Raw genomic sequence first — 17,912 nt, forward strand, 5'->3', positions numbered from 1 at the left:
TAAAACAATAAAAAAGCGTAGTATCCCGCATCCTAAAAACTTAATTTCACTTTTATTTTAATTGCCTATATATTTAATACAAAATATATAGACTCTAAAATTCAGTATCTGTTAATTTTGACACTTCCAAATAATAACTAAATTTATGTGTCTCTCTTTGGAAAATGATATTAAATTTCGTTTAGAATATATATTTATATAGATCAAAAAAATATTGCAAGCGGAATTATATGGATTTGATAATCTATATCACTGTATACAAACTTGTTAAGATATTCGTATTTAAGGCACAGTATTGTTTTAACATATGTTAAGGAGACGTTAGTTTTGCTCAAACAGATCGCTAAAATGTGTTGTTGAGTAAAAAATTACTATTTATTATATTATCAGCCTATCGGAGCCCACTGCTGAGCAAAGGCCTCTTCTCACATGGAGGAGGTTAGAGCATTAACCACCACGCCTTCTCAAAGCGGATTGGTGATTTCAAATTTATAATTTGAAACTATAAGACCAGGTTTCCTCACGATGTTTTCCTTCACCGTCCGTCAGTGGTGTCTAAATACTCTTAGAAAATACATATGACTGGGAAAGATCACATTGGTGCTTGCCAGGTTTCGAACCCGAGCCCTCATGCATGAGAAGCGGGCCTTAACCTCCAGGCCACCAAGACTATATATAAATTATTTATTTCCAATCAACTTTTATATAAATATTATTGCTTAAAATTTTTGGTATAAAAAATAAACAACGTAAATCATATTTTATTTATTCTTACAAGCGGTTATATATAACAATCCTTGGCTGAAACATTGAGAAAAAAATTATAAAATCATTTGTATAAATAGTCCAATTACTACTATATAGTAGATTTTAACGAATGCAGCAACACTGAGAATAATAACAGCTGTTGTTGAGGAATTATAAAAAATTTTGGCGGGAATTTTTAAATTATACATAAAAAAATATAAATAACAACAATATCTCTGTGCTTCGGTTTTCTTAGCTTTTGAATCAATTGATTGTTACTTAACTGACAATTAAATTACGTAGTAATATTCTAACGTGCATGAGTGGCGCTAACATTGAGAGTGTGAATCTAATAAGACTGTTGTTACTGAGATATATGCGTGTAGACATACAGACATATACATATATATCACTTATTATTTTTAGCAGTAAAAAAGCTGGATATAGAGGTCTGTTTTAAGTTATCAGGTGACTTTTCAGTTTTAACCCGCTTCACCTTCACCGGGGAGACGTGCTCGCTCGGTCTCTCGATTTCAGTCGACTTATTGATGACATACTGCCTCAATACTTTAGGATTGTCGTCTATCTTGATGAAATATTTCAAACAGATCGACTTCTTCTTCTTCTCCTGTCTATTCTTCTTTATCTTAACTTTAAAATCATCCTCTTTGATTTGAATCTTGAATTTAATATTCTTATTTCTTATTGATAAATGCGTCTTGTTCTTCTTAGTTCTCTTCTTTGATTTTCGTGTGGGTAATTCTTCTTTCAATTCTTCTTCCCTCGGTTCCTGCACATCTTTTTGCTTATCCATATTTTGCCCGACCTCCGACAAATACTGGCTCTTGAATCTCTCTATATCTATATTGATCTCTTTGTCTTCTAATATCTCTTTGTCCGTTGAACTGAATTTAAGAGCGCACTTCTCTTTGACCGGGCTGACATTAGGTTCAATTTTAACCAGATCAATGTTTATAATTTGATTATTTTCCGATATTTCCATCGAATCGTTAACAATATTTACGGTTTTCAGTTTTTTCGTGTCTAATTTCTTCTCGTTACATCCCACATCCTTAGAGTCCAATGATTCTGGGAGCTCTGCCTTAACATGTATGTTATCCTGAAAAATATTAGATTAATTATGTCTTACAAAAAATATATTTAGGGAACTTGGTTATCAAATTTTTATTAACTCCTTAGTTAATTGTTGAACACACATATATATATAAATTTTTTATTAAGTGAATATTCTTGTAAACATTAATTATCTATGTGAATGTTTGGCTCCGCTTAAACCGATAGGACTGGACCGATTTTGAAGGTACTTCACTAACAGCTTAGATACAGCTGAATAACTAAGGCAACTTATGTTTCAGAAAATTAATATATTTTTATTGAAATAAACAAAAAATAACTATTCCAAGAAAAGTCCCCTTCATAGCTAGCATATATATATATATATATAAGTCATCTCCATACTCACAATCAATATGTTTTCCGGGGCCATATTTTTTCCTGGTGAGTGCGACTCCTTTACCGATGTCTTCTTCTTAGGTTCCTTATTCACCTCGAGATCTTTTAGAAGTCTTTCCAAAATATCACTGTAATATTATTGTCAGTTAAATCTTATTGATAGTTACACAGAATGTATATATATATAAAGTTTTTTTATTTAACTAATGATCAACGTTGATTTAAAGTTTCCGAATCGTTACAGAACGGTCTAATATTTTGTATCTGTTTAAGCAGACCTATTAAAGAATTCTTTATCATTACAATAAGAATATAACTTTTTGTCTGTCTTTAGATATTTATTTAATTTTACATTATTATATATGATATAATAATAGTTATTGTCTGCGACTTTGTCTGCATTAATTCCGGAATTAGGCTCAAATTTAAAGCGTTTTAATACGATATATGAGCTAGCCATCAGCGCCATCTATCGCGTGTCGCGTTACTTCACAATACACCTGTCATGAAGCGTTCCCGGGGCTACACGGACTGAAGATACATTATATAAGATCTCAAAACCCCTGTAGCAGTTTCCGAGTAACAGTGCCCCATACACACATCCCCACAGATTATATAACTAAGATAAAATGTCAACTAACTCGACGATTCTCTTCTTAGCAACCAATGGTTTGGGTTTATTAAACTTGTCAGTCATCTCCTTGAGGATGGTTACATCCAGAGTTATATCAGCAGCCGGCTTCTTCTCATCGAGGAATTTCTCCATCAGTTTAATCGGTGACAGCAGCGTATTTTCTATATTCCTCAGCATATCTCCCTCCAGCAGCTTCCGTTTTTTAGGTGTCTTTAGATTTAACTCGCGACGGCTGTTTTCTATAGCTGAAAATATTTTTTTTCTAATTAAATTACAGAAAAATGTAAGGAAATTTGTTATATAGCCCATGCAGGGAGAGGAGCTGCAACAGCGCCTGGGACTTGACCCAGGTGAAGGTGTAAGGGTCCTATCTAACGCGTTAAACGCTCACCTCCACCGTCCAAGCTCCTCTCTCCTAACCAAATATGAAAAAACCTACTAGGTCTGCCTTCAGAGCTTCTATTTTAGATTGATAGAATTTTCTCTGTTTACATCAAATAAGATTCTTTATGAAAAAAAATTTCGAACGAGATGGCGACGTACTGTGGATGCCCTCTGCCCCATCTAAGGGACATAGGACCAAGAAAGAAGAAGAAGAAGAAGAAAGATGAAAATAAATCTCTTGTATTATATGATCCTGTCATTTATGAGTTTTTCTATCTTTGATGAAAAAATTATCTAAATGGTTCCCTGATATATATAGGATTTTTTAAATAATTAATTATAGCTAAATAGTGATAAATATCAAAGATTAAAAGAAAAAAAAAATCAATAATGATGATATTTTAAATTTCAATCTTATATAGTCATGGTGGCTCGGAGGTTAAAGGCCCGCCTCTCACTTGAGGGCGCGGGTTCGAAACCTGGCGAGCACCAATGCGATCTTTCCCAGTCATATGCACTTTCTAAGAGTATTTAGACACTACTGGCTGGAACAGGCTACAGCAGGCGTTGGGGTCTGAATAGTCCCAAAAAGTGCTGGTGCAGACGGCAAGGGGAGCCACTGCTAAAATCCTCCCATGGAAGTCATCATGTATACGGATCACCGACACGTGTTGACTACGAGTCTGTAGACTCTTGTGACGAAGATGATCTTATAAGAAAAATCCTTTAAGGACACTCACTATTGTCTCCCTCGTTTTTGTTAGTTACTGCATTCCTTGAGCAAGACGGCCTGAAAATTTTATATGTGGTTATATCAAAGTATGATTGAGACGAGTCCGCACCGACACTGCGAACGGAGCGTTAACAGTTCTGCATCAACGAAACGGTAAACGCTCCGTATGGAGTGACGATACCAACTCGTGCTAAGGAATAATATTCTATTATCATATTAAACGTTGGATATCTAATTTGTTAATTTTATTTATAAAGAAAATCACTTGACCAGTTTTTTGAATGACAAAACTATAACATTACTAAGTCTAAATTATTGTATTGTTATGTAGGGTAGTATTTATATATATATATATATATATATAATAAGTATATTACATCTCAGCGTTCAACTTCGTCCGTCGCAATGACATTCTGCTCGTCATTAGGGGACGCCGCCTTGCACGTAGAGGCCGACTCGATGTTGGAAGAGACACTGAAATAAGAAAAAAACAATACATTAATTATAGTGAAAATTAAATATTCTACAGAGGCGAAACCTCTCATCATTCCGTGGATGCACTGTGCGGACGCCGGGTCCATGCAGGGAGAGGAGCTTCAACGGCGCCTGGGACTTACCCAGGTGGAGGTTTAAGGGTCCACCTCCACCGTCCAAGCTCCTCTCTCTGCCAAATATGAACCTAACTTCCTAGAGCCGCCTTCGAAGAATGTATTATATAAAATTAATATAAACGATACGCTTTCAAACATGTGAGCTGGAAGAGAATGTCTATTTCATGCTTATTTAAGATATTTAGTTTGTACTGAGGAAATATCTTTATATATGTATATATATCATCATCACCCTATCGGAGCCCACTGCTGAGCAAAGGCTTCTTCTCACATGGAGAAGGTTAGAGCATTAATCACCATGCTCGCTCAAGACGGGTTGGCGATTTCAATCTTATAATTTGATTATAAGACCAGGTTTCCTCGCGATGTTCTCCCTCACCGCCTGTCAGTGGTGTCTAAATACTCTTAGAAAGTACATATGACTCGGAAAAATCACATTGGTACTTGCCAGGTGAATATATATATATCTGATAATTTAATAAGTATATTTGTTGTACGAGTCGTTATAGTTCAGTTGGTAAAGTGACTTAACGGGAACTAATGGCCGCAGTATCAAACCCAGCGCTTGTTGATAAATTAATTCTATGTTAACTTATCAATTTAATTTATTTAAGTTTATAGTATTAGGTTTTTTTTTCTCAACGATTTTTTGTTTGTTACGGTTCGTATCGCCAACCCGTCTTGAGCGGGCGTGGTGGTTAATGCTCTAACCTACTCCATGTGAGAGGAGGCCTTTGCTCAGCAGTGGGCTCCGAGAGGCTGATGATGGTGATGATGATGACTGTTCATATTATTTAAGCAGTTGCGTGTTTTTTTTTTCTGGCGTAATTTTTCTAGAATATTTTCTTCTATATGCCGTTAATTTAAACTAGATGGCAGCACTGAACCTTTAGGACTAACCGCCTATGCTTTTATATTATATTCACGCAATCATATGTATCTCATATATATATATGTTTGTCAGCCGGTTACCGACTCACGTTTTTCGATGTCCCGCAGCACGTCCGCGTCCGGCGCTGAGGGCGCGCACACGGGACACAGCCACAGCTTCCCGCCACAGAACGCGTGGACGCCCTGCCAGCCGCACAGCAGGCACATCTTTATATCCCAGGGACTGAAACACGATTGTATGCTATTTGAAGAGTTTATGTTAAAGAAAAAAGCAATGGAATTATTCTTTTGGTAAGTCATTATAAGGCTCCATTCACACAGGAATTATCAAATATTTTGACAATATATATATATATATTTTTTTCATATAAAATCTATTGTTTATGAGTATTTGTAACGGCTGTCAGTTGTCTGACAGTTGTCGGTCAGTCGTTCACAGAGATCTCATAATTGTGAGCTAAGTTTATATAATATCAGAGTTATTTCGTTGTATTGGTCTGTATCGTCAGTCCAGGGTCGGTTCAGTGACTTTGATGGGATCTGGATTGGGTCTCAGTATATATATATATATATCAAAGGCCATTTTTCTTTAACCTAACCCCTCACCCGCCGTCCTCGTCGTGCCCCCGGCCGTGCTCACAGTGACACACCTCAGCGGAGCACGACAATTGTCGCTCATATATTTCTGAGAAGGCGTTCTGTTCCAGCTCCCAAGCGGCATCTCTAGAATACAAAAAATTTTCTTATATTCTGAATACTTATATCAATTTATTATATATATATATTATTACCTGTCCGGAACATAATATCCCTGGTTCAAGACAGCCTGGTAGAAATCCTCTTTGTCATTACACAGCGGACACTTCAAGTAATGTATGCCAGCGCTCAGGGACATGCGCTGAAATGTTAACAAAATTAATACACACTAACTCGTGAACGCGGCTTCGCTCGCTTTACATATCAACTTTTATTGATTTATGAGAAAAAAATAATGTGCAGTCCCTCAGCGGGGAAGAAGTGAGACTTAACAATGTGGACATGAAAATAGGAAGCAATAAAAATCAGTATTCAGTGTCCTCATGTTGTTATAAGACAATCTTTATAAACATTGCTCACAGTCACACCGACCCGCCCTTACTCGCTCCGTCTCTGTCTATCCCCTCCAGAGCGTTGAACCTTTTTTTTTTTTTTGATGACGCAGGGAAACTCTTTTAACTTTTAACTTTGCCTTAACCGCCGCCGCCCTCTCCCTCATCATCTCCTCGTATTGGAGACGGTGAGCGCGTACCTCTTCTTTGAGACCCGCGTTCTCCCTCTGGAGCCGACCAATGTCGGCTCTGAGGCGGTGGGTCTCTTCAGCCTCGGTGCGCGATACGAGCGCATCCAGGGACTCCCTCAGGAAGGCTAAGGCCCTCATAATTCGGGACGAGTAGTCCCCTTTGAGGTTTCTACTCTTTCCCACCAACTCTTTGATAAGGTCGAGGCTTTTCTCGGCCTCGACCTTTATCGCCTCCGCCCCCATTGCTTCCAAAGTCCAAAGGGACCTCCCTCCCCTTCCCCTTCGCCTTCCCACCCCCGTCACTCTCCTTTCGGAGCCTCTTTTCGAGGCAGGAGTCGAAGGCAGCCTCCGACTCCTCCTCCTTCCTTTCCCTTAAAAATTTGTGGGCTCTCGCCAGCGTACGGCCGCGGCCCCGCCTTCCCGAAACTACCGGACCCCGAAACATCCCACCCCCGGTCTCGGTGTCGGAACCAGATACGTCCGAGAACAGCCGTTTGGCTCCTAACACCGATTCCGGGCGCGATGACATTGAGTCATCCGCACACACACTCTCCTTCATCTCCTTACCCGGTGTTTCCCCCCGGGAACCCCCCCCCCCACCATTATACTCTCTCTCACTCATCATCTAACACTCAACCACACTCAAAACAACTTCTAACAAACACGAAAGCAAACGAAAAGCAGAAACGAAAAGCCACCCTCCCTCCCAGCCCTGGGCCATTCTCCAGAGCGTTGAACCTAATGCAACCTTGTTGGAGGTCGCATAAGAAGTTGCACTTCAACACACATGTGTATTTACTACAAATTCTCGATACAATACATCTATGACAGTTTTCTATTGCCTATGTACTATAAAATATTTCGTGTGTGACGATTTAACTGAACGTGTGCAGTTTTATGTTGACGGAACTTGTAGTAAAGATGAAACTTTAATAAGTTTATATTTTATGAAGATATCTCTATATGTTATTATATATATATCATGACAAGAAAATACGTTTTATGTATAAAAACCTTAATTTTATCAAAAAAAATTACATATTTTATACATTTGATGTTAAAATATTATTTACTATGATTAAAAAAATTATATTTGATAGAACTCACAAGTTATTTCCCTTATTAAACATATGGGCTGCATGATATATAAAAAAAATTTTTTAAAAGTACAATATATATGTACATTTGTATTTATATATATGTTAATATTAAGACAACCCACCATCCCACATAATGTTTGTGTTGTGGGTCATATAATTTCATACCTGTATACAATCTCTATGAAACCAAGCGTCGATAGCACAGCAGGGAGGCCAGAATGTACTCGGCGTAGGGAAGCCATCGACGCACTCGTAACATATAACACACGTCGTCTCAGCAACTGAATCTGAAGATAGATCTTGAGATACATCTTCAGATCGAACACGCAATTTACTGGTACTGATCACAATAATTTTGTTATTTAATACATGAAGTTTAAGCTATAAGTAAATTAGTTTTTAATGTTAAAAATTCAGTATATTTAAGTAATTTAATTATTTTCTTCTATATATTTCCACTCACCTGTGTCAATAGATTCTCCATTTTCAATCTTCCTCGTTATGGATTTCCTTATCTTTGCCTTCTCCATAATAGCCGGTGGTATATTTTGTTTCGGTGCATGTTTTTCACAGAATGATCTGGAAATATATATATATGTGTGTGTGTGTGTTAGTACATATTGTCCATACATGTCTACATCAAACCTCTATGACCATACTAATTAGACATATGAGAGCTCATTGAGATGTATGTATGTTTGTTGATCTCTCAAACCAAAACTGCTGAACGGATTTCTATGAAACATTAAGTTAATTTAAATAAGACATTACATAGGTATATAAATATACGGCTGTTGTATTCAGAAAAACTATCTCAAATTCGTAACATAATAGTGATCCACCTACATTCCGTTGACATCAATTATGCATTTATTTTTGTAAAAAACTACATAATCACAACGTTTCAGTTAATTTTCAGCAATGAATCACGCGTAGTTTATCCGGAAAATACTAGTTTCATTTAAATGAATAAAACTCGCGAAAATCTTAGTTCTCATAAATTATGCTTACTTAAAATTCCCGTAGAACAAGGAGACCACATTTCTTTCCCTTCCACAAGGCAAATGGAATTGCTTCCTGCACTGAGACACGCAGCAACCCAAAGTCGCGCCCTCTTTATAACAATACGAGCATTTCTGTGATGGAAATATGACATTTTATTATTAATCATATATGCAAGATACACTAAAATGCAAATGGCTGGACCTATTTAGATAAAACTTATGTTCAGTACAAAACAATATATGAATATGTTACGAAGAGAATACTACTAAACATAATTGCGATGCCCGATCGTGGTTTTTGACAGGGACAGAGTTTTATATTGAGAAGGGTATTAGGATATTATTTATGTATTAGAAAAATATAAAATTATATATATCGGCGCAAATCTTATTATATGAATAACTAATAATTGAGGGTAGTTGAAATTATCAGGTGTCAGCCGCGTAACCCGCGGAGCCACCTGTGCGAGTGTAGTCACAACATTGAGGTGTCGGTTGGTATAAATAGAGGCGAGGGTACAGATTAAAGATAGTCTCGCTCGAGATGTTGTAGGGTACAGACCTCTTCGAAGAAAGGAGTTCGTCAAATCGTCTACGGGGTTACCTTAAATACCTCAGAGCCAGATGACAATCAAGAATAAAGTTATTGGTGGCTCAGTTAGACCGACATCACTCTTTTGAAAAACTACAAAGTGTGTCCAACTCCGACATATAAAATAAACATCACACACACTACCACGACTCACACACACATATAATACAGCAATTTTTATTAATTTTTTGCTTAGGTAAAGAGAGGAGCTTGGACAGTGGAAGTGAGTGTTTAAAGCGCTTTAGATAGGTCCCTTAAACCTATGCCTGGGTCACAAGTCCCAGATGCTGTTGAAGCTCCTCTCCCTGCAACAATGGACCGGCACCTGCCTGGTGAATCGATGGAAGGTTTCATCTCACGTCCTAGACCAAGATACAAGAGTTATACTTACATGTTTTTTGCTTCTCTCTATCTCTGCCAATATATCCTGATAGAGGAAACCGAACAGCCCTTCGCTGTCTTTACCCTTTTGTATCAAACAACAGGATAGCAACTAGAACAATATGTTTATTATGAGTTAAAAGCAGTCATGTCAATTTATAATTAAAGGAAAAATAACAAGTCATATATATGAAACACTCGTGTTAGTTTATGTACGATTCATATACAAAAATATTGTCAGTTTAATTAGATATCAAAATAAGTTTCTAAAGTTTCTAAACCTCTAATTGGTAAAATGTAATTAATGAGACGGAGAAAAAAAAAAATCTTTGACAAATCACGATTATAAATTGTCTTGTTTATATGATTCGTTTTATCTCCAACAGAAGGCTGTTACGATAAAAGAAACTTTCTTAAACAGTAACTTTTTATAAATAATTACAATTGCGAGTGTAAAATATAAACTAACCACACAGAAATAATGACAATGGATGTCTCCAATGCTGTATAATTTGCCGTAAATAGCCTCATCATCAACTTCGAGCCTACAAAACGCACAAGGGACACTTTTTTCTGCGATTTTTGCTAGCAAATGTTTTCTCGATGTTGACCCTCTTCGGTAGGCCATGATTGCCGTAATTTAAGATTCATAAAAGTGTATTTTAATCACAATTGTGTTCCAAAACTGTTTAGTTTCATAAAACTAGTGAACATTATACGACATTATGAACATTTCCGATAATTGTTTAGATAATTTATGTCATAACAAAAATGGCTAGCATTAAGTTAAAGCAACATTTGGCGGCAAATTATTGTCGTTCTGAAACCTTATTTATTTTTTATGAAAACGTTAAAACGGTCTACAAAAATTTTATATTGACTAATGAATAGAAAAATGCAATTATTTAAAAAATGCAATTAGCAATGCATAACAAATAAAAATAATGTTACAATTTTTATGTACAAAGCTTTGAAGGTTTCTGAATTTCCACTGCAAAGATAATTACAACAGAGATAAAGCATTCGTTCAACCCTCGTAGCACGGATCGAATCTTCTTTGTTTTAAATACGTTTAGATATCTTATTTCGTTGATGATAATGCATTTTCCTCGATAATATTCAAGAATATTGATTCCTCTATCAATGGGTATGTTTTAGGAAGATTTTTTTTAGAATTGTGTTGTCTATGACGAAAAATGATTTCCTATTAAAAATTATGAGCAATTAGTGTCAAGCAACACTAAATATAAAACGTCAAAAAAGTCTTAAAAAAAAGCCGCAAGGCAACTGTTGTAGTTTTAATTTAGTTTTTAAACTTATTTGTGTTTAATTATTGTTGTAATTAACCTCTGAAAGAGTGTAATAAGTGCTTATATCTAGTCCTAGACATATGTAGTATCTTATGAAGTCAAAGCAATAGCCATGATTAATTTAATGTGCCATAAAATTGTTGATCGATGTGTCTTTGTTGTGAAAACAGCGAAATTTGGTGCTTTATAAAAACAGATAAAGAGTTATAATTTGAAAAACTAATATCGGACGTGCCCTGCTTATTTTGAGCATTGTTTAAGAGGAGATCGCCTTAAATCGGTACAATCCCGCCATTATTTTGCACACTATTTCGTAATTGAAATGGAATTTCCAAATAACTTAAAAATCGTCAATATTGCAATATGTTTTTAATGATACAAAAAACTATCTAAAATGTCTACTCTGCAAAATCCGTGGCCTCAAATATCAAGTGAGACATCAGAGAAATACGAAAAGTGTCGAAATATAACCGAAGAAATATACAAAAGAATAAATATAACGTTTGAAATCAAAAAGTTGGAGACGGACGCTCAAAGCGATCTATCAGATCAGAGGTGAGTGGAGTAAATTACTGCAATCTCATAGCATTTCATGAAATTAATATAAATATGCACAAAACTAAGTTGAGATTGGTTCAAAATGAGATCCAATTAAATATGTGGACTGCTTGACTATCTTCTTTTTTATGCTGTAGCTTCATTCGCACTGGAATCATGTAATTTTTTGCCAATACTAACATTTTTATTTGCTGGACGAATTACAATCTCGAGTACTGTATGAAAACACAACGGGATTTGTCGAATGGAATGAGTATCTGCATTACTAAAAGAGTTAAATTTTTAGTTAATAAGCCGTTATATCAGAATGCAGTCTTGAATCTTATATATGTCATATTTTATAACATGGGAAATTGTATTTCAAACATCGAGCTCGGTAACTTATAGAATGTGACCATAGAGTTGTTACTTAAAATATAATCATCCCGACTAGATAAAACGTATTTGACTTGTCATTCTTATATTACATTACTTTCTCGTAATAAAAAAATTGTAACAAAAAATTTCTAAGTTAAATTTATCATTTTTAACTTAGCTATTACAATATAAAATTTTATTATATATATATATACATATATATATATATATATATTTAAAATATATCTGTTACAATACCCAGCGAAATTCCACAGATAATTAAACTCGAACAATTAAAATGGCTGTATAATAATAGCGAGTTATGTCACATTATTATACTGTAAAATTAATTATCCGATACATCAAGTAAATTTAATATGTTTATACCTTTACTTATATATATATATATATATTTATATAATAAAATGACATAATACAGATTAATAATCTATTAAAGCCTCATACATATATATATGAATATTTTCAGCGATATTGACAGTAATGAATTGAGCAATGAAACGGATCTGTTTGCTTGCGATAAATCATCAATATCGAGTTCCACGGAGTTGGAGAAACTGGAACACGGCAGCGCTGCTTGTGAGAAATACATTAACAACAACAATATAGAGGAAAAAAGAAAAGTTGTTCATCGACGTCCCAAAAAACGGTGAATTTAACATATATATACATATACATATATACTTATTATGTGATATAGGTATAATTAATGTACACTATGTTTATTGTATGGTAATGGATTTTTCAATTATTTTTTAATGATATTAAAGTGTTTGTTATGAGAGTCACTAAGATATGTTGAGAGAAGATATATATATATATTTGTATGTGGGCTTATCTAGAACAAAATTCACATGAAATTATAGGTGTAAATTTTATTTAGATTTTTGGTTTTACTATATTCCATTGGAACTTAAAGGTTTCAATTCACCAAAAATTCCTAAAATGTTTTTTCAAACTAAAGTATCTCGAAGTAACCTTGGATTAATAAAAGTAAAAATAAATAACTATACAGTTATTTCTATTAGAAGGTTCTTTAGAACTATTAATCTCAGAAAGAAATATAAAGGTTTTAATTTTTATTTATAATATATTAGGAATTATTTGGTTGATTTAGTGGTAAATACGGCTATATATATATATATATATAGAAAGTTATTATAATATTTGGTAACTATATTTATATTCCAATCAGATTCCGGAAACGTGTCAAGAAGCAGCCATTTAAACATGATTCTGATGGGTCCAGCGACGAAGCCCTACCTCTTAGTAGAGTGGCCGTGGACTACAGAGATAGGGCACCGCCCTCGCCTTGCCATACTGTGATGGGAGTACCCAGTATTGTTATCACACCCATCGGTGAGTTGTCTTCATCTTATTCAATCCTTGTTCGATAACTATTCTTTTATATAGTTAACTCATTACATAATTTTTTTTTAATTAATAATTAATTGATTACAGATTTAAAGAAATTCAAATCACCGTCGCCGGAGAAGAAGGTGTCCAGGAAGATAGACACAAAGAAAGATTCCATAGACAATCCGTCTTTAGAGAAAAATGTAGACAACGATGACATCACAGACAATACGGTAGATAAGGAAAAGAGTTTGGACTGGCGTTGTTCATTGTGCAGTTTGTGTTTCCGAGGGGAGAGAGGGCTAAGGTAAAAAACTAACATACCTTTGATATTGACATGTCTATACAGAAAAATATATTATTTACCCCAATTTTCTTGTAGTTTCTATTGACATATATGATAAATTCAGTGAAAATAATATAGATAAATGATGTATTTCAAAAATGTGTGAGGGCAATGTTAGACGGAATTTAAAAAGATTTAAACTTTTCTTAGGTGTTTTTTTTTCCTGATATATGAATAAAATATATATGTATATAATGATATTAGGATATAGTTATTCACTTTACAGTTACAGTAGTGAGTTATTTGTAACTATTATAGGAAGAAATAGTTAATTAGTTTATATTAAGATGGTTCAGATTTATCTTATTTTTGTTACCGAAAAAAAAAATATATATTAACATAATTATGTCACCGTACTCCGCTTAGTTTACATTTACGGTGGGATAATTTTCCGGATTACGGTAGTCATACGGTTATAGTTGCGGAAGTAAATTTCTCACCGTAAAACAGTGTACTAAAATATAATAAATTTAGGATTTTAACAAGATCATAAAAAAATATAGTTGTATAATAAAGCCAGTACTTTTAATTAACAAATCAAACCTTAACTAGAACAAACCAATTATTATCTTAAAACAAAACAATTTAAATAACTTAAATTCAATTTACAAACAAACAAGTCGCGTAACAAGACAAAATACTCAAATTTAGTTTACAAAGACATTCACGAATCGCTTCGACAAATACTTTCCCGCTTAAAAGTGAACAAAACAAACGTCATCGCTTGACGTCACTTCGGGTGCGTTCGGGAATTTAAAGGATCGGTTCAAATTAAATGTGTGTACTAAATATATATATATATACTTTTCTTTGTTTCAGACGTCACATGACAATGTCTCATATATTGACGGATAAGAAGAAATGAGGTATTTTTCCCATTTGTTTTTTTGTATGTTTTCGTTTTTTCACTAAATTTATATACAAAATTAAAAGTTGTATGTTGCTGAAAGTGACTTTAAAATATTTTATGTTTTGAAAATATCAAAAAAATAATATATTTTTTTTCCCAATTTCATCTGTCTTCCTTTGATTTTATTGTGTTATAGATAAATAATATCAAAACTAATTTTGTTTGAAGATTTTTTTTATTTCTTAAATTACAGTGTTTTTTTTTTTAATATAAAAATATATACACAAGGAAGTGTTATCGGTTTTGTAATCGTTAGTATGTTTCGGTCACAACATTGTGCTCGTTCGGGATGTTCGTAATTATTTAATTTTTGATTTAATTAGGTATAGTGATAGATAGGAAAATTTTGGAATGTTGAAAAATAATGTGATGTGATGTCGGAGATGGTTTGAAATGGTAGTTGGCAGTATGTTAATGATCTGATATTTTTGCTCGCAAAATTTATCGATTACTATATATATATAAAAATAATGACATAACACTGATTAATAATCTATTAAAACGGAAAAGTCACCTGATAATTTAAAACAGACCTCTATATATATATATATATTTCGTGGGTTTGTATGTCTTATCTTTGTCTGCCCAACCACCATGACGCGCCATCCTCCGGCCAGGGTCTGATACTGTGATTGCTTCGTAATGTGATTATAGGATACGGATTGTTAAGATTTACTTTTTTCTTCATTATAACTTTTTTTTTTTTGGCAAATTTAAATAAAATTTAATACATTATTGAAAATAATAACGTGTTTGATATTAATGAAATTAAATTAAATGGTAAGTAAGGTTTGGAAGACAAAAAAAAAAATCAAAATTAGAAATATATGAAACTGGTTGTAAATGAAAAAAGTAAATCTATAGCAGAGTTAAATGAATGAAATGAAAAGATATTTCAGTACAAAATTTAAAAAAAAAATGTAAAAAATACTATTGTAACAATGTTTTCTATATATGTATTTATGTATAAGTATATATTTTTCTTTGTAACTTTTACTACAAATATTTTTTTTCTCTACATAAGCCAGATATATATGTGACTAAAATGATTTGCGAGAATTAAAATTTAAATTAGTTCGCACTACCCGGTTTCGAACCTGTTGCCCGCTTGATGCATGCGTTCGCTTTACCAAACTGAGCTATCGTGTCTCAACACTACAGAGCAGTTTGTAAAACAGGTTGAGGCTTGTAAGTGAATTTGTAACTCGACATTTCTGTGATTCTAAAATTATTACAAGAATTCCTTTCTGAATTTGCATAATCTGAAAATTTTATTATTTCATAGAAAAAAATTTTTGTTTTTCAAGATTTCTGACTATGGGACTGTATGTATATATAATTTTTAATTAAGTCTGTCTATAGATATTTATATGTATATATTAATTTTTTTCGGTACTGCTTGTGTTATTTTTAAATGAGGTGCTAAGTAAATTATAATGGTCCAAGGGGCTTTGCTATTTATAAAAAAAAAAAAAAAATGTGTTTAAAATTAAATCATTAATTTCGACTTTCTAAGTACGTGTGATTCAACATATCAAATGTAAGCGAACTTTTTCTTTTAAGATAAAAACTTTGTACGTGACTTTTCCTTTAAAGGTAATCGGAACGTGTGTGTGTCGGTTACTTCCCTCACACGCTGTAAACTATAATGTTTAAGAGATATCTGTTGGGTGGTTTCTGTGTACATGTTGCAATCGATTCAGAAATATTAATAATGCAAGCCTGGCGTTTATCTGCGCCATTTTTTTTTTCAAAAGCACTGATTACGTTTGTATATTTTTTATAATTGGACATGGACATACTATTTTCTTGGAAGGTTCTGGAAATGTTCTGGAAGTACAGATAATGTTTAAAAAGATAATTAATTGTCGAATGAATGAGTTTGAATGGACGAATGGAATCCGCACGGGTGAATGAAAGAGCGATCGGACGAGTGAACGAGTGAATGAGTGTTGTGAATGTAATCGCAGATTAAAAATAAATACACGAGAAATAAATAAAATATAAAGCGTGTGATCTCTTTCGTGTCATTTTTGGTGCAATCGGTGTTGCCATAAAAATGTTATTATAATTTAAAAAATTTTTGTTATTATTTTGTATTAAGAAATAAAAATACGTCTTTGAAATATAATATTATTAGAATTTTAATTTATTTGATTGTCTCATAACATTTTTCTCATAGTGTAACACTTATTGTTTCTTTTGTATATGATACGCTGCCGCTTTGGAATTTTGACGTGGTGAGTGAGAGAGACAGCAGCGTTAGAGTGAGACGGTTGCTAAAGGGATGTCAGTCGTATAAATCAGGATATTTTTTTTTTTTCTGAATCAGCCATCGCCTAGTCTTTGTTTAAATGATGATCGTCGCAAATTTATTCGCAGACATTTGGTGTATATTATTGTTTTTGTAACTTGCCATTTATATTTTATAAATATTTTTTTTTGTTCTGGCAACTTTGTATGTCTAGTCTCTTGTTCGTGAGGTGTGCTGGTTAATATATGTTATTTCTGAAATGTGTTATTCATTTTACCTTTTATAGTTTTAATTAATTTAATTTTTATATTAAATTATATATACATATATGTATATATAGTCGTGGTGGCCCGGAGGTTAAAGGCTCGCCTCTCACGTGAGGGCGCGGGTTCGAAACCTGGCAAGTACCAATGTGATCTTTTCCGAGTCATATGTACTTTCTAAGAGTATTTAGACACCACTGACGGACGGTGAAGGAAAACATCGTGAGGAAACCTGGTCTTATAATTTCAAATTAAAAGATTGAAATCGCCAACCCGTCTTGAGCGAGCGTGGTGATTAATGCTCTAACCTTCTCCATATGAGAAGAGACCTTTGCTCAGCAGTGGACTCCGATAGGCTGATGATGGTGATATATATGTATATATAAAAGTCGTGTTAGTTACACTATTTATAACTCAAGAACGGCTGTAAGGGTTTGGCTGAAAATTTATTTAAGACAGCCCAGGACCACGAGACGAACATAGCATGCTTTTTATCGAATCGAAAATAAACAAAGAAATAAGTTGACGAAATCCAAAATAGACTTATTTACTGTCTTTAAGGGGGAACAGAGTTCACGGTCATATCTTTCTAATTCTGAAACTAAAGCGGACGAAGTCGCGTTCGAAAACTAGTATCGTATAAAGTTCCATGCTTATATAGTGCAAGGATATATTAATAAAATTAAATATATTCATATATTTCTATAATTT

At 33.7% G+C, this 17,912-nt stretch overlaps 2 protein-coding genes across 3 annotated transcripts; one reads left to right on the forward strand and one right to left on the reverse strand.

The window, feature by feature from the left end:
• Nucleotides 1-750: 750 nt before the first annotated feature.
• LOC116778258 (uncharacterized) lies at nucleotides 751-10,615 on the reverse strand. Of its 2 annotated transcripts, none has more exons than XM_061525900.1 (13): nucleotides 10,299-10,615; nucleotides 9,840-9,941; nucleotides 8,864-8,988; nucleotides 8,316-8,431; nucleotides 8,018-8,151; nucleotides 6,265-6,371; nucleotides 6,080-6,196; nucleotides 5,563-5,696; nucleotides 4,349-4,445; nucleotides 3,979-4,028; nucleotides 2,862-3,099; nucleotides 2,231-2,348; nucleotides 751-1,867 (listed from the first exon to the last, which is right to left on the reverse strand). In XM_061525900.1, the coding sequence occupies exons 1-13, from the start codon at nucleotides 10,455-10,457 to the stop codon at nucleotides 1,157-1,159; spliced, it is 2,208 nt and encodes a 735-aa protein (XP_061381884.1). In that variant the 5' UTR covers nucleotides 10,458-10,615; the 3' UTR covers nucleotides 751-1,156. The 2 variants fall into 2 exon arrangements, with proteins under 2 accessions (XP_061381884.1, XP_061381885.1); XM_061525901.1 differs by having other exon boundaries at nucleotides 8,018-8,139; nucleotides 10,299-10,614.
• A 267-nt stretch (nucleotides 10,616-10,882) lies between these two features.
• Nucleotides 10,883-17,198, forward strand: LOC116778504 (uncharacterized). The gene is made up of 5 exons (XM_032672528.2): nucleotides 10,883-11,694; nucleotides 12,542-12,721; nucleotides 13,268-13,431; nucleotides 13,534-13,735; nucleotides 14,594-17,198. The coding sequence occupies exons 1-5, from the start codon at nucleotides 11,534-11,536 to the stop codon at nucleotides 14,637-14,639; spliced, it is 753 nt and encodes a 250-aa protein (XP_032528419.2). The 5' UTR covers nucleotides 10,883-11,533; the 3' UTR covers nucleotides 14,640-17,198.
• The last annotated feature ends 714 nt before the right edge of the window (nucleotides 17,199-17,912 follow it).

The sequence above is a fragment of the Danaus plexippus genome, chromosome 31, assembly GCF_018135715.1.
Source record: "Danaus plexippus chromosome 31, MEX_DaPlex, whole genome shotgun sequence".
NCBI lineage: Eukaryota > Metazoa > Arthropoda > Insecta > Lepidoptera > Nymphalidae > Danaus > Danaus plexippus.

Coding starts and splice junctions, on each gene's coding strand:
- LOC116778258 (XM_061525900.1), bottom strand. CDS start 10,457: ATGGCCTACCGAAGAGGGTCAACATCGAGAAAACATTTGCTAGCAAAA. Junction 6,197..6,264: donor GGATATTATGTTCCGGACAG/GTAATAATATAT, acceptor TTTGTATTCTAG/AGATGCCGCTTGGGAGCTGG. Junction 2,349..2,861: donor GCTAAGAAGAGAATCGTCGA/GTTAGTTGACAT, acceptor ATAATATTACAG/TGATATTTTGGAAAGACTTC.
- LOC116778504 (XM_032672528.2), top strand. CDS start 11,534: ATGTCTACTCTGCAAAATCCGTGGCCTCAAATATCAAGTGAGACATCA. Junction 11,695..12,541: donor AGCGATCTATCAGATCAGAG/GTGAGTGGAGTA, acceptor GAATATTTTCAG/CGATATTGACAGTAATGAAT. Junction 13,736..14,593: donor CGAGGGGAGAGAGGGCTAAG/GTAAAAAACTAA, acceptor TCTTTGTTTCAG/ACGTCACATGACAATGTCTC.